Raw genomic sequence first — 16582 nt, 5'->3', positions numbered from 1 at the left:
GATTCTCTTGTCAAAACATTTCTTGACAAATATTCAAGAGTTAGTGTAGCTTTTATCAAAACTCTTCATAAATTGGTCCTAGTTGGTCTTTGTCTTATCCAAGACATCACAACTTTCCACATTTGATGAATGTTACAAACCTTCTTAATACTTTTCACTCAATGTCACAATCTTAACTTTAAGACTTGTTATTGGGACGAAGTATGATTGACTTCTTGATTTAACCATTTCTTCAATTCTTGATTCCTCTTCTTAGACATACAATTGTACTAAGACTCACTTAGAGGATCAATTGAGATATGGTTCTTAATCACTAAGACATATCATAAAGCATAAAAGCTACTCTCCCTTCTTCTTAGAATGGAGAAACTTTTATCTTTCTGCCTAATTGATTCTTCTTATTCGTTCTGCTATTGATTTAAACCCTTTAATCAATTCAGAATTACACCTAATCATGTAAGTATAATCATATTTACTAAACCTTTAGTAAATCATGACGAATATCATTGTTACTCTTATGGTGGACTTGATCAACACGCAACTTTGTGTATTCGATCTCCAAGTCCTTCACTTGACACTTTGTCAATGAATTAGTCTAATTTCTAAATATGAAATTTCTCATTCATCGTGCAACCAAGTTGCATGATTCCAAATTTCTGTCCACTTGAAACTTGGGCGATGAGAAACTCTCCCTATTTGGTAATTCTCGACTTTTCCATAAACACCATAAATAAGAATCATATCCATTTGTTGTAGAAATATGCAAACACTAATTTTCATAACGATTTCATTGCAAGGAAATAAATAAATAAATAAATAAGTCAAACAAAAATTTATTTTATTTATAAAAGCAGCGAAAAACATATGTCCTTACAATGCAAAATCCATTGAAAACTATGTATTTCGAAAGAAAAATTTCTAACAACTCTATCATAACTATCTAAGATCAAAATCTAATCTTCAAGTCCATGCGATCAAGATCCATTCCTTGTGATTACATTCATCTTGCTCTTTCACCAAGCTTCCTTTCTTTTCACCGATCCTGTAAAACATTCAAATGCAATCTTATTACATTATGTATTAAGAATTAATGAATAGGAACTTAATGGAGTTAGATAGTGGATTGTACCTGAAGCACAACCATACTCTTTGACTCTCCCATCTTCTGGACTCTTCAGGCTCTTTGGGCAGACTTGTATCCAACGCCCTTTCTTTTGGCAGCAAACGCAGGTCGGTTCTCCTAGAATGTCTTCGGAAGCATGGTCGGTTGACTTTCCCAACAAATACGCTCCATTGCTTCGCCAAATCATTTCTGATTCAGCAGCAATGAGCATGTAAGTTAGGTCAATGAGGTTGTCGTCATGATTCATCATATAATACTTTCTTTTGAACTCATTATATGATTCAGGAAGTGACTGCAAAACCCAATTCACAGCCAACTCATCTGGGAATGACACACCCAACATTATCAACCTATCAATGTGTGATTTCATTCCTTGAACATGGGCACACACGGGTTTACCATCTTCATGTTTCATTTCCAATAGGGCTTTAGTGATATTGAACCTTTCAATTCTTCGATCTTGTGGGTTGGGGAAAACAATAGGAGGAGGAGGAGGAAGTGAAGCATGATTTCTCGTTCCTCGATTGAATCGTGGAATACCATCTTCATGTGGAATGCTTGTTCCACGGGATTTGGGAAGACCATAGTTGTCGAACTTTGAGATCTACAAAACGGGAGAAAAACAAATTCAAGTTAGTTGATAGATTGAGTCCTTAGTAAATCACCCAAATGAGATACTAAGGCTAGGACCCAACACAATATTCTACAACTTGGGAGAGGGATGCCGTAACCCTAATTGCAGAATATTTGAAGGTAAGTGAATGACGATTCCCTAATTTCCACCACGAAAAACGAAAAAAAGAAATTTAAGTTTTAAATCTATGAAAACTCCTAGATCCTTTGAGATTCATTGAACTTTCAATGGCATGTTTAAATCTCGATATGCCCCTCTTGTTTGTGACTGGGATGCCGAGGATCACAAAGCGGGTGTGAATAACCATGCAAACTTACATGGTGCACTCACATGTTACAGTCACCTATTCGATGTGCCGGTAAACCACACACGCTCCACCGAACTATGACAAACATTGAGTCACCCTTTGCTACCTTTGCTTAGAACCATTTAGTGTGCCGGTAAACCACACACGCTCCACTAACGTCTTCGCAAGGGCACAAAGTGTAATTTCATGGAATTGCATCAATTCACTTTTGCCTAAGTAACTAAGATTGGGAATTTTATGAAAACATTTAGTTACTTTTATATACTTTATTATACTTATAATGGAATGTTTCGTCCTATCCTACCCGTTCGGCTAACGACCCTCCACTAGTCAAGAGTGCGGTGGGTAAGAGTGGATACCCATTCAATCGCCATTTTATAGGCAATTTCCTTAAACACCCCTTATAGACTAGCTTCGTGAATGAGGCCTACTAACGGTAAGACTGACTTTTACTCATACATATATATAATGTTAGACTTTTAATGTTATATATAGTATAGGGTGTATTTTATACTTTTAAAATACTAGGTGGTCTAATTTAACAATTATGCTTTTAATTCAATTAAATTGTAAACCTAAACTTTTATGGATTTATTAAACCTCTTTTAATTATACACCTTAATTAATTAATAAAACCATAAGGGTGTGATTTGAACTTTTTCAAAACTATACTAGAGTTTTAGAATTTAACATTCCTAATTAAACTTTTAATCAACTTTTAAATTCCAAAACTTGAGGGCAAGTTTTGAAACATTTCAACACATTAGGTTTTCGAATTTAAATATACATCAAAATTAAACTATTTAATCAAAATTTAAATTCCAAAACTTGAGAGCAAGTTTTGAAACCTTTTTCAAAACATTAGTGTTTTAACTATTTAAATTTCAAAACTACAAAACTTTTGGGTTCAAATTTAAACTATAAAACCTAAAGGGCAAAATATGAAACTTTTCACAACAACAAGGATCAAATAATTCAAATTAACATTTAATCACATAATTATCCATATTTGATTTATTTAATGATTTCTTGTAAAACAATTTATCAATTTACTCAAAATAATTAATCAATTATCTTATAAGGAAACAATTATCTTATTAATTGATAAATATCTTCAATTAGATCAAAAATATTGTCAAATATATCATATAATCGGATTAATATTAATCTAACATGATAAGGTAATTATCCCAATGCAAAAACAGCAAGAAATCCCGAGATAAGCACTATCTGACGCACCGACTCGCCGAGTCACCCTCTGGAACTCGCCGAGTAGGGCTGACTCGCCGAGTCCAAGAGTGACTCGCCGAGTCAGGTCGAACAGTGAGGCCAAAACACGATTTTCAGTTACATCAAGCATCAATACAATAGAAACCAATCATGGCTCTGATACCACTGATGGGTTTTGGTCATAAGACATCCTATGTGCTCATACAAACCCTAAAGCTTGGATCTAGGTTTCTCTATTGTACATACTTTGAATCCAAGACTTTGAACCCTAATTCTAGCATATGGAAATCGGAATTCACATGTAATTAGGTTTAAGAACATACCTTGATTGTTATATAGCAATAACAATCCAATTCCTCCTTGAATTGACCTTGGAAAGCTGAGAGTCACAAGTGTCACTCCTCTAATGGCTTACAAATACCATAAGCAAGTGGAGAAGGTATAAAGAGAGAGGAGGGAGGTTAGAATTCGTCCTTAGGACCTCTTGGGAAGGGTTGGACGAATTCCTAAGCCCTAGGGGGTTTATATAGGTGTAAAGATTAAGGTTTTAGTCCTTATCCTTATCTAGTTGCTTGTCCACCAAGCAACCATAAGATAAGTCCTAGAAACCCTTATCCTAGTTGAATTCTAAGGGATTTATACCTCAAATTCGTTCACCATATATATAAGATAATCCTTACCTTATTTTGTAACTATCACATAATTACAATTCAGCCCCTCTAGTTTAATTAATTACACTTGATCACAAAATTAATTCTTAATTAATTATTGACCAATATTAATTAAACAAATATGATTTCTCCTTTAATATATTATCCTTATAACATATTAATAAATCATAATAACCTCTCTCTCTTTATTTATTTCTCCAATCAAGTTGCTTTGGTGAAGGCAACCCAAATGGACCATGCACCATCGGGTCAAGTACATACCAAAATAGTTATGGACTTAGACACTAATCCAACAGTTTGCCCCCGTTGACATCCCTACTCTGTTGAGAACTTGCAGCTGCGTTGTTACATACAACGTTGTATGTTTGTTCCGTCATTTGAACACTCGCAATAACGGTATCAAAAATAGTCTGAAATTCTTCAGAAGATGACATTTTTGAGAGAATTTTGATTTTTAAATTTTTTTTTTTGAGAGAGAGAAGAGATTGTGTTGTGAAAAAAATGAAGTTAGATATGTATATATAAAAAAGAAAAAGCAAAAAAAAAAGGTATATATATATATATATATATATATATATATATATATATATAATACCCAACAACCAGTCAATCCTCCCTTTTTCCCCTCAATCAATTAGAAAACGCGGCACTTAAGGACCGCAGTGCGACCAAGACCGCACCAGACCGCGGTCTGGGGGCGGTGTTCTTGGTCGACGTGGCACAAATTGCGGTCTGGGACCGCACCCACACGCTTCAGCCTTAATAGACATAATAGATATAGGTACGATGCTATTATCAACAAACCAATCATAGTGCTTTCTTTTGGCTGCTTAATGGCAGGTTGAATATGTCATGTAAAAATGTGTATGTTCAGTATTTGTGAGTGTGTTTTAACAATAACTTTTTATTTCTTTTTTCTTCTTTGAGTTTTGACTACCAAAATGTTTTTCTTTGTTGATTTTCAAAGTCTTGGATTTTTAAGACATTTTAGTAACTTCCCTAACCCTTTGGTTGGTTTTATTGTTTGAATATTTAACTTTTTATTCAATATATTTTTAATCTAACTTAATTTCAACATCATGAAATTCAGAAAATTGAAATAACTAAGACATACTTAAATCGGTTAGCATAATAAAACAAAACTATTTAGGGCGGTATTTGGCATAAAAGGTGATATTTCCATTTAAGTTTTTGATTCGTCCAATTAAAAACAATGTGGTTTGACTTTTATACCTTTATTTTAATTAAAAAGGGATAATCATGTAAGAGAAATCAAAACCAAATCACCTAAGTGAATGAATCAAAAACCTAAGTGAAAATTTCACCTCTCCCTTTCGCTTCATTACGTTCTCCATTCTTAACCTATTTAAGTTCCAACTTAAATATCTCCCTTCCAAATAAATACCACAATGTTTATAAAGCCAGATTTGGTGTGTCACCCAAATCACATGTTTACACAAACAACAATACACAAAATACTTGAATGTATTAATGAGGGAACACATATAAGTAAAACATAACCCAGATCAACTTATATAAATGAATCGAAATTGCAAGTTCTTGTTAAAAAGCTTATGAATCGAAAAACATGAAGATAATAATTGGTCCCGGCGGGGCTCGAACCCGCGACCTTCGGCTCATAAGACCAACGCTCTAACCAACTGAGCTACGGGACCTTGAATGTTTACAATTCTATAATCAAAATAGATTAACATTACTTAACCAGCAGCCAAACTATTACAAACAATTTATTTTATTTGATCGGTAGCCATCGTCTTAAAATATTATGAATTAACACTTTTTACGATTTACTTTAATTAAGAGCACTCTTACGTGATATTCTAGTAAAATATTTTATTTTATTTTATCATATATTATTCCTTCAATTGTGTCATGAATGCAATATGCCAATATCATTTATTATTCGTAATGATGAGTTGAGAAGATACATAATCACTCAAACAATTACATACAAAGATGAAACATCACTTATTGATCGTATAATAATTAGTCGAGTCTAAGGTTTTTTTTTTTTTTTTTTTTTTTTGGGGGGGGGGGGGGGGGGGGGGGGGGGGGGGGGGGGGATAGACAAAATGGTGTTTTGATTTTGATATGGGCATAAAATAGACTTTAGCAAAATGGAAACAACTTCAAATTTTTAAATGAAAGATTACCTAAGAGGCTAAGATGGTTTGGTGATTTTGTTTGTAATTGTATTCTTATTTCATGGTGTTCTTAACATGATATCCACATATCCCAACTTTATAAACAAATAATTTCAAAATTATAAAAACTTAAAACTTCACTTGATTTCCTATTTTTAAAATATTTTGTAAAGTTTCACTTTCCACCCAATTATTTTTTTGAATGTCATTTTGGTTTTTTAGATTTTGAACTTTATTTCACCTCTCTATTTTATAAACTTTCATGTTATCTACGTAGTATATATAATTTGATTTTCCTTAATAAGTTTTGTTCATTAACTTAAAAAAACTAATCTTTTAAATGTTTATTTTTATGTATGTGCCGGTAAACATTTTCACATAAATTTAGAACTATTTGAGAGAAAGCTAACTTATTTTTTATGCATATGTCAATATAAATTCAAGTTCATCTACGTTTTAACATAAATTTTTTAATGTTTTACTGCCTTTTTTTATGTATTTCCTATGAATGAGTTGTGTCACTTATTTTTATGTATGTTTCCTACATATGAATTTGGTCGCATAAAAAATGTTTTCATTTGACGGTATATATTGAAGTTAGTCAGTAATACCGACATCATATATTTATCTACAAACAAATGACACAATATTTAACTTTTATCAATATAATCGTCGAAATTAAACTTCTAGGTAACAAGAAAAATGCTAGTTTCTTATTAATTGACACCGTCATGTTTTAATTTTTATTTTATTTTCACAACAAAACAAAAAAAAAATTTTCTTATCAATTTAGGTACTCATAAATAGATAAATATTTGATAATAAATTAAAACACGACCTAATAAATTAATACAATTTCCAGTTCATTACATAATTTGATAAAAACGTAACTTTTTTTTTCACACAAACAAGTCATTCACGTTAAAAAAAAAAAAAAAAAAAAAAAAAAAAAAAAGTACAAATTTGTTTATGAAAGAACCGACCACCAACCGCTGATCAACCAATAACCCGCGGGTGGAATGTCGTTTTCCTCTGCCTCTCATCTCCAATCCACTTTCCTCAACAAACAATTTCAAACATTCACTTTACACTTTACACTCTTTACTTCCCACCTTTTTCTCTTAATTTCTTCATTGTCTTTTTGGTGGTCAATCCTGAAAAGTATGATGAAAACCTCAAAAAGGAGTAAACAGAAAGCAAGTCAAGAGATTGAAGTCGCCATTGATTGGGAAGTAAGACCTGGAGGTATGCTTGTACAGAAGAGAGTTGTCGGGTCGGATCCTGGCTGTGTCACTGCCCCAATCATCAAATTCAAAGTCTCTCATGAATCTTATCATCATCATATATCCTTATCCTCTCACTCAACTTTTGGTAACCCTCTGCTTTCTTTCTTCTTCACTCATTTGTTTGGATCAACGACGTCATCTTTAAGTAATCTTGAATCAGGGTTGCTAATCTTTCATGTTATTTTTTAATTAAAAACGTGATCTTTAAAAAATCTTGAATTTGGGTTATTGACGTTGATTTTTGATCATTGTTCATTTAGCTCTTTTCCCATGTTTTGGTTTGATGTTGAGTTGACTTTTCTATATCTTACTAAGCCTATGAATCTTGATTATGCTACATGTTATAACGTAGTGATTATGTTGACTGTTTGACTTTCAAGATCATTATTCGTTCTGTTTTGTATTAGTTTGCAACTTGCTTGATCCACAAACACATTCATTATTGGTTTTATTGTTCTGTTGTTTTCCTTGACTTGTTTATAGTCAAAGTGAGTTAGTATTGGGTCCCCTCAGAGTCCAGAAACATAGATCACATGATCTAAAGTTCAGATTCTGATACATATGGTTTAATTGTTGAAATGATCTTTGAATAATTATATTGTATCCTAATATATGATTATATTGAAGGTGATCTCAAAAAGATTCTTGCACGTGAGACGAATCTAGAAGCCAAAGATCAAAGACTATTGTTTAGAGGGAAAGAGAAGGGGGATGATGAACATCTAGACATGGCTGGTGTAAAAGACATGTCAAAGGTAATCTTGTTAGAGGATCCTGCAAGCAAAGAGAGAAAACTTGTTGACAAAAACAAGAATCATGGTAATTTACAAGCATATGATGCAGTCATGAAAGTTAGAAGTGAGGTGGATAAGCTCTCAGACAAGGTAAAACTGTAAATAAATGTATGTAACAGGGGTAAAAGTGGAAATGTTTTCAGAATATTTGTGTGTGCTTGTATGTAGGTTGCAGGATTGGAAACATCAGCTAAAAATGGGATCAAGATTGTGAAGAAGGAAGTTGAAGTTTTGACGGAGTTACTTATGAAGGAATTGCTTAAACTGGATGGGATTGAGGCCGAAGGAGAAGCAAAAACACAGAGGAGAATCGAGGTTGACTTTAAACAAGTCAAACGAATTACAATTGATGTTGAAAGTTGGATTTTTTTAAGAATTTTTTTGTGATGTTTTTGATAGGTTCGTCGTGTTCAGGGGTTTGTGGACATTCTTGATAGTCTAAAGTTGATCAAGAGTAAAAACCATTCAGACAAAAGGGTTGCAGCTGTTACAATAACAGAGAAATGGGAAACTTTTGAGTCAGGAATTGGAAGCCATTTTCATCAAACTTCAACGAAAATAACAAAGGATTGGGAGCAGTTTGATTGAATTTAAATTGGTGTTTGCTTACCATGATTACTGTTGGAAGTTGTACAGAGTATTCAGTGGATCTCAGGGATGATATTGTTGGAATAAAGCTTGCATGAACTTCATTTATTGTTCATTGAGGCTCGTTTTAAGTCTAACAAGATGCTTCGGATTTGATAGAGAATAAAAGTGTGGATTTGGTTGGTGTTGTAAATCTGTGGAACTATGGAAGTTCTTATTTAATGTTTGACTGAAGTGCATTTGATTTGGAATGGATACAAAAATAAAAAGAATGACGGCTGTGGGATTTGAACCCACGCCCTTTCGGACCAGAGCCTAAATCTGGCGCCTTAGACCACTCGGCCAAACCGTCGTATATGTTTTACTGTTAATCTTTAATAATATGATTGTAATATTATTCTGTAACATCAAATTATAGTTTGTTTTAAAAGGCAAAAAATGATGATTGGTTAGATGTTTGTAATAAAATTGTATTAGTCTTTTGATGATGTAGACTATATCATTACCATCCTCCACATCTTTTGAGATCATAAAGACTCTCGTATGTATTTATAACATTTCAATTTTTATATCACGAGGTAATGAAAAACTACCTTTTAGTTAATTTTAACCAAAAAGCTATATCCAAGTCCTACAAGGTAAATATGAGGTAAGATGTAAGGAACCGTTAAAGCAAAGAGATTTCTATTTCTATTAATTATAGATTACTCCGAACATAAAAAAAAAAATAACAAATAAGCACATAGAAAAACAACGAAGTTGAAAGTAAGCCCTAAATAATACTAGATTCTCAAACAATGAAAAGAGTACATTTAACGAATGGTCCCTGTGGTTTGGGCTAGTTTGCACGTTTGGTCTCTAACTTATTTTTTTAATTCGAAAGATCCATATTGTTTGTTATTGTTGTGCGTTTGATCATTGTCTTACCTAAAAAGACTATTATGCCCTTATCAGTTTTATTATTTATATATTTGTTTTAATTTATATTGTATATTTATTATTTATTATTAATCTAAAACTCAGTCTTCCATCCGGTTCTTTTTTGTCGGAGTATGCCACTGAAGTAAACTACCACCATTTATGTCACCATCACTAAAGTGTTGTTTGTTTTTTCTCTAAAAAACTCTTATGGCCTCTTATTGCTGCGCCACGCAGCAATTGACCCTTCACAGTTGTTTGTTTTTCAAAAGACTTCTAACTTAAAAATTGCTGCATGTGTACTGTGTGGCGCAACACTAAACCAGCTGCTTCAAACCTCTTCACGTCTTACTTTAACTTACTGTAGTAGTCTGCAGACGTTAAAAAACAAACAAACTTTTTTTTAAATGTTGCAGCCGTTTGTTCCACCTCTTCTGCTAAAGAGGGTTGCAGAGGTGGTCCGCAGATTTCAGACATTTTCGCTTCGAAAAAACAAACAGCACCTAAAATAACCAATAGGCAACAATCATAGCCTCCTCATCCTTCCTGACTAAAACAATTGCCATCCACCACTAGCCACCAACAGCCATGGTCATATTCTTGAAAACAAATCCAAAATTAAGAACAAACATGATTAATCAAAATCAAAATCAAAATCAAAACCTGTAATCAACACCAAATTAAACCAAAATCAAGAACAATCATGTAACCTATTTCCATAAAATCATGGTGGTGGCTCTAATGAAATGAGGGAAAATGAGAAGTTGGAACTACAGGAAGGGAGAAGAGGGAACCATGTCAGATTAGATTTTACATATGAGGGTTGTAGCTTTGTTGTTTTCCCTTTCGACATCAAGATGCAGAAAAAAAAATACATTAAGATATCAGTCTTCCTTTCCTCATTCTGATTCAATTGCAGCGAACGATTTCTAGACCATATAAAGGTGTGAGATCAAAACTCTAGATCGTAGTTTACGAGTTGTTCTAAAGAACCAGACGCACGAGACTTCATGTTACAGTTGGTTTACAAGAATCAGAAATGGGTATCAAAACCCTTTTTCGATCAAAACTCTAGATGCATCTTGAACTTACAAATGACTTATAAGAACGAAAATAAGAAGATGTCAGGAATGGAGAACCATTGACTGTTGATCGCCGGAGGAAGAATGTGATGGGGAAGATGGTGAGGTTGGGTGCAGGGGGAAACGAGATGATGAAGTATATGTTGGAAGGCGATGGCGAGAGGTCGTTGATGAGGGAGAATCTAGGCGACTATGATGATTTCCAGCGGATGTGGAGGTATCCGACATTGTTTCTAGTGACTATAATCTTCCAAGCCACTCCAATGATTTAGGGTTGAGTTATAAGAGAGAGATATCAAGTTTAGAAGGGGAGAGGAGGGTGTGGTCCCATGACATTTTTTTTTAATAATTTAAATAATAAATTAAAATAAATACATAAATAATAAAATTAATCAAAAAAAAGAAGTTAATAAGGGCATAATAATCTTTTTAGGTAAAACAAAGACCAAACACGTAATAAAAACAAACAGTAGAAACTGTCGAAGTTAAAAAAAAAAGTTAAAAGCCAAATACAAAAATTGTCCTAAACCATAAAGACTATTCGTGTAATTTACTCCAACGAAAACATATATAACCAAAGAAACAAATGCAACACCACAAACTAAAAGTAAAGAATGATAACTATTCATACTATTTAATTATCTGATTTTAAACCTTCACTCTATTATTTAAGATAAGATCATGTCACTCATGAGAACTAAGAGCAGCACACCCGTTGTAAAAAGATATTGCAAGAGGAACAACAATACTTTAATTAATTTATTATATTATTTTATTGCCATATATCCATCTTTCCTCTTATCTCCTTATAATTATTTTAATTTCAAATGATTATATAATTAACTAATTGTCAGTACTTTTCCTTTTATGGCTTCGTCAAAAATTTTCTCTATTTTCTTTTATGTTTAATAACATAACTATACATTATATCATATTATTAAATTCATTAAATTTGTTAAATGTGAACATGTATTTTTTTTCATTAGCTTAAGAAAAATTGTACGGCTACTTTCCTCTCTCTCTCTCTCTCTCTCTCTCTCTCTATATATATATATATATATATATATATATATATATATATATATATATATATATATATATATATATATATAAAAGTTATTGTTGATGTGTTAGACTATCCCCATCGGGGTTATATACGAACGATTCACTGATTATTTAATTTGAAAAAAATTAAAAATTAAAAAAACTACAATGATCCGTTCACCACAACAACCCAGCTAGTCCATCTAATGACCCATGTTTCTAGCTACGTGTCCATCATCAAAAGATGATGTTACATTAATATTTAAGATTAAAAATTAATTTCATAAATAATCATATTTTATTCTAATAAAAAATAAAATAAATTATATATTAATACATGATTTCTTTTTTTCTACGAAATAAGATCAATATCGATATATTTTTGTTTATTAAAAATTGGTTTGGATTGGATTGCTAACGGATATATAAAATTGTATTGATTTGAGTTGTATAGATGAAAGAAAGAAATAATTTTTTTTTATAAAAAAATTGAATTGGATTGAATTGCTAATATACTATATTTGAAAAAATGTTCATATTTCATGTGAATTTTTATTGCAAATGATGATGGTTTAACTCGTCCTTATGTGATGTGTCATATCAGTCCAACATAGCTGTATCAGATGTACAGTTGTACACCATGATATCCTTATTTCCATGACCTTCATCTTTCTTGCAGGCCTCTTCTTAATCAACAACATTCATATCCCAAGTTCCTAACACGTCTCATTTAGTATTGAATTGACATGCCAAAATTTATTTCATTTTTTTAGTTAATAAATAATCAGTACACAATAAATATTAAAATAATGATCTATCTTTTATTCGAAGAATTTAGCCATAACCAAATTGAATAGTTTATAAACCCTTTTACCCATAACCATTTAAACCCATTTTGGCATTTTGGCATGTCTAATCATCAAGTTGATATTCTATATTCTTTAATATATGTCTTTTAGCATGAAAACAATCCAAAGACTCTACTAACAAAGCAACAGTGAGTTGCCATCCCCAATTGATTATTGAAACAAAAAGACAATTTTATTTGGTATCCCAACTCCCAAGAAACACACGTAATGAGTATGTCCATACATTATTAAATATTTCACCAAAATTTAAATCAAGACAAAAAAGGCCTTAGATATTTCAAGAAAACCAAAAAAAGAAAACACAGATGGACAACACAATCCATGAAGTCTTCCTATCACCCGCAATGGCTCCAATTACTCCATGTTCTCTTCTTTCACATAATCGACGTTATGCTGTTGATGGCGAGATCATGGCGTTTGTTGTAATTATTGTTTTCTCAATCTTCATCTTCTTCCTTATTATCGCCCCTCATCTCATGCAGATAAGAAGAAATAGCAGAAATTTTGCAACACTTGACCAGAATCATGGTGATGTGTACCAAAGGAACCGGAATCATGAAGATATCGTTTGATTTCCAGAGATTTGCACACACACACACACACACGAGAGAGAGAGAGAGAGAGAGAGAGAGAGAGAGAGAGAGAGAGTTGGGTGACGATGACATAGATATTAGGTTGTAGAAACTGAAAATTAGGGTAGTAGAATAGAAAGTAGTCTAGGTATTAGCTCCATTTCCACTTTTTTGTGCCTTTTACTATCTTACTATTGTCCCCTCTTTCAATTTTATTGTTAGTAGTAGTAGTAGTATATGCTCACTGTTATTGTTACTATCTGTTGGCCTTGTGTCCGTACAATATTGTCCAGCTTCATTTGCACGTATTTACTTTTACTTGTATTGTTTGTATATGTTTTTTTTTCCTTTAGTCGTACACAACTCTTTATTCTTCATTATGGGGTGACATTAATTTTATATGTAGGAAATCACATACCAATGTATGTCTTTTTCTATATGCAAAGGTTATCAATGTCGGTTATAGGTTGTCTATATTTCAGTCAACCAAAATCATGGTAATGTGTTCTTTATTTCCGATTCCTGTTATCATCTATTACTTGTCATATACTATCTTGAAGAAAGTAAAAAAAAATATATAATTATTACTTGTTTTCCAACATTTCAACCATAATTTTTAATTGTATATACGATTATTGTTTAAGCATTCAAAAGTACAAGGTTGTAACAGAAAAAAAAAATGAAAGTAGGATGTTACAAAACAATAAACAATTAAATGAAAGTAGATTGATATTTCTTGTGTTTAGTCCTAGATCTAATAAAAGGGTAAGTGAAGTCAACCATATCAGAAAACTAAAGTTCCCAGGAAGAAAGATGTGAGTGGCACCATGAGATTGTCATCAAATTTGGTGCTGATAGGGTGGGATTCTATCAATGCACTAGCAATCGAAACAATCAAGAACCCCAATATCATTTCCCAACTTTCTTCAAAGTAGCCAAACATGGAGAAATAATGCATGTACCTATCACCAACATTTTGTTAGAATTATAAAAATAAAATAAAAAAAAGAGACTATTTTGCCCTTGTGCATAAAGATTACCCAAGAGATACGATGAAACCGGAAGCTGCCATGGCAATGCTTCCTGCAAAAGATTTGTCTTTGTTATAAGGGATCTTTTTCTTTCCAAATCGCCTTCCAACAATGTCAGCCATACCTGGATCAAGGATTTGAAGATTTTTTTTTTCAAATAATGTTCATAGCATTATGAGTAAATCTGTAAATGGCATTTTTAATATCACAAAAGGGGTCATTAATCAAATACCATCTCCAGCACAAAGATTACAAATTGCAGCAATTGCAATGGGGGATGTTCTCCAGTAGATTATAGAAGATAAAGCAATGGTAGAAGCGTAGTACAATGGTCCCTTAATTAGTTCTCTGATTCAATACTTGAATTGTTAGATATAAGTTTTCAAAATATATAAAATATGAAGGGGTGAGAGAAAAAAGAATAGTTTTTAATAAACCTGTAGTCTCCATATCTGCTCATAGATTTTACAGTTGCCTCATCTTTCCATATACCAAGTCCTATGAGAAGCACTTTCACTATGTTGACCCCAGGAATAAGAGCTGCTATAACTGCCCCTTGACGACCTGAACTGCAAAAGTTTAAGAGGAACTACATCGTTATGAAGAAAATGACAAAAATGCCCTTCTTTCTCATGTATAAATTACCTGAAGAGAGGCCAGCATAACATGAATGCCAGCCCAATCGTTGTATGTACAAGCTTCCTATTTAGTTTCTGAATAAGAGAGAATATATCTTCAAAAAGGGTTAATTTTTATAAATGAATAGCTTTAAGACATTCAAGATTCTCCTATAATCAAAGTTGAATGAACACAAGTTTATTATGCCAGATTTTTTTAAAGCTACATTTTGATTTTTCATGCCAAAAACTATCATTTTTCAAATGTAAAATGGATTTTTGTTGCAATGTATAAACAAACATTACTGTATTTGTAGAAATGTAGTTGGCGTTTTTGGCAAAAAAATTTGGATTGATGTTGATATGAAACGTAACACATTGTATGACATTCAGGATCAAAATGGCGCCCTCTGTCCACCACAGGTAGAGCAGAACTCAAGAACTGAAATAAATAATGCCCTGACAAAGAAAACATTTTCTTTAAGCTAATTCAATTTCCTAGTTTCCCTATGTTTCACAAAACTGCATAAACAATATATTTACTACATAACAAATTAGGCAAATTCAGAGATATTGAAGTGCACCCACCTGGTCAAAAACACCTCTCCTTGCAGTTTCTTCATAAATTCGAAGTATAGATAGTGCAAAGCAACCGGAGAAAACCATGGCGAAAATATCCCCGACGAGGGGATTCTCCGGGAAGAACATAGGTCCAGCAGCTACAGCTGTCCTTATTCTCCGAGGACCCACATTAGGATTTAACTTTTGGATGGAGAAATCGAGGCTAGATCGACCATTTAGAGTAGTAGAAGAAGAATTAGGAATGGAGGAAGAAGAAAGAGTGAAATATGTTGCTGTAAGACGCGAATCCGATTGGCGGAATCTCGGATCACGAAAAGAACACGACGAGAAAGGGTGAATTGCACAAAGAGAGGAAGCCATCGTCATTCAATCGCGATTTTGGGTGAGTAAATTATCAATTATCATACAATATGAAATTCGTATGAGGATTTCACAATTCGCTTCGAAGCTCGAGTTAAATGAGGACAAGAAATAGCAGTAGCTTATTATAGCTGCAGCCTTATAATTCCAATTTAATCATGTTAAGTTCAGCGATAACAACCAGAATTTTGTTCTTGGATTTGATCATAAACATTAATTTAGTTTGGTGAAGGGGAATAGAATCGTACAGATTCGTTGATGATTCAAGATACGAAACCCTAACTTCAACGAGCATTGTTTAGACTTTTATTTTTATTATTTTTCTTTTTTTAACTGAATGTAATTTAATAAAAATACCGAGATAGGGCGAGACGAGAAGGCACTGGTTGAAGTGAATTTATAAAATTAAGAAAAGGAAAATATTTCATTAAACAATTACAACGATAAAGCAAATTCAACAAAACTAGTAGGGTTTGTTTTTGGTTACCGGTTCGGGTTCGGGTTCGGTTACAGGTTTGGGATCGAGTTGTGTTTCCCGAACAAATTCAACATTCGGGCAGAAGGGAAAATTTTTAAAACATGTTTGGGCTTAGAAGTTGCATGGGGTAATAGTAAACTTGTTGGGGTTGGGGTCAGAGCAAAATCATGGATGGATCAAGTTGGGGTCGATATACTGACATATCCAATGGTTGAACATTTGAACGTGATT

The 16582-nt window shown here is 32.7% G+C and overlaps 2 protein-coding genes and 2 non-coding genes across 4 annotated transcripts; 1 reads left to right on the top strand and 3 right to left on the bottom strand.

The window, feature by feature from the left end:
* Positions 1 to 5567: 5567 nt before the first annotated feature.
* TRNAI-UAU (transfer RNA isoleucine (anticodon UAU)) lies at positions 5568 to 5641 on the bottom strand. The gene has a single exon. It is a non-coding gene; the product is annotated as a tRNA-Ile (tRNA).
* Positions 5642 to 7150: 1509 nt separating this feature from the next.
* On the top strand, positions 7151 to 9024 carry LOC145076879 (BAG family molecular chaperone regulator 4-like). The gene is made up of 4 exons (XM_079022680.1): positions 7151 to 7501; positions 8044 to 8300; positions 8379 to 8525; positions 8610 to 9024. The coding sequence occupies exons 1-4, from the start codon at positions 7294 to 7296 to the stop codon at positions 8796 to 8798; spliced, it is 801 nt and encodes a 266-aa protein (XP_078878806.1). The 5' UTR covers positions 7151 to 7293; the 3' UTR covers positions 8799 to 9024.
* A 46-nt stretch (positions 9025 to 9070) lies between these two features.
* Positions 9071 to 9150, bottom strand: TRNAL-UAG (transfer RNA leucine (anticodon UAG)). The gene has a single exon. It is a non-coding gene; the product is annotated as a tRNA-Leu (tRNA).
* A 4734-nt stretch (positions 9151 to 13884) lies between these two features.
* On the bottom strand, positions 13885 to 16018 carry LOC145073419 (putative phytol kinase 2, chloroplastic). Its single transcript, XM_079019969.1, has 6 exons — positions 15520 to 16018; positions 14960 to 15027; positions 14752 to 14883; positions 14547 to 14662; positions 14324 to 14438; positions 13885 to 14245 (listed from the first exon to the last, which is right to left on the bottom strand). The coding sequence occupies exons 1-6, from the start codon at positions 15877 to 15879 to the stop codon at positions 14068 to 14070; spliced, it is 969 nt and encodes a 322-aa protein (XP_078876095.1). The 5' UTR covers positions 15880 to 16018; the 3' UTR covers positions 13885 to 14067.
* Positions 16019 to 16582: the final 564 nt, after the last annotated feature.

The sequence above is a fragment of the Lactuca serriola genome, chromosome 9 (assembly GCF_051521515.1).
Source record: "Lactuca serriola cultivar US96UC23 chromosome 9, Lser_US96UC23_V15, whole genome shotgun sequence".
In the NCBI taxonomy this organism is placed as follows: domain Eukaryota; kingdom Viridiplantae; phylum Streptophyta; class Magnoliopsida; order Asterales; family Asteraceae; genus Lactuca; species Lactuca serriola.
The sequence above is the reverse complement of the archived record's forward strand: the minus strand, read 5'-3'. Positions and strand labels throughout refer to the sequence as shown.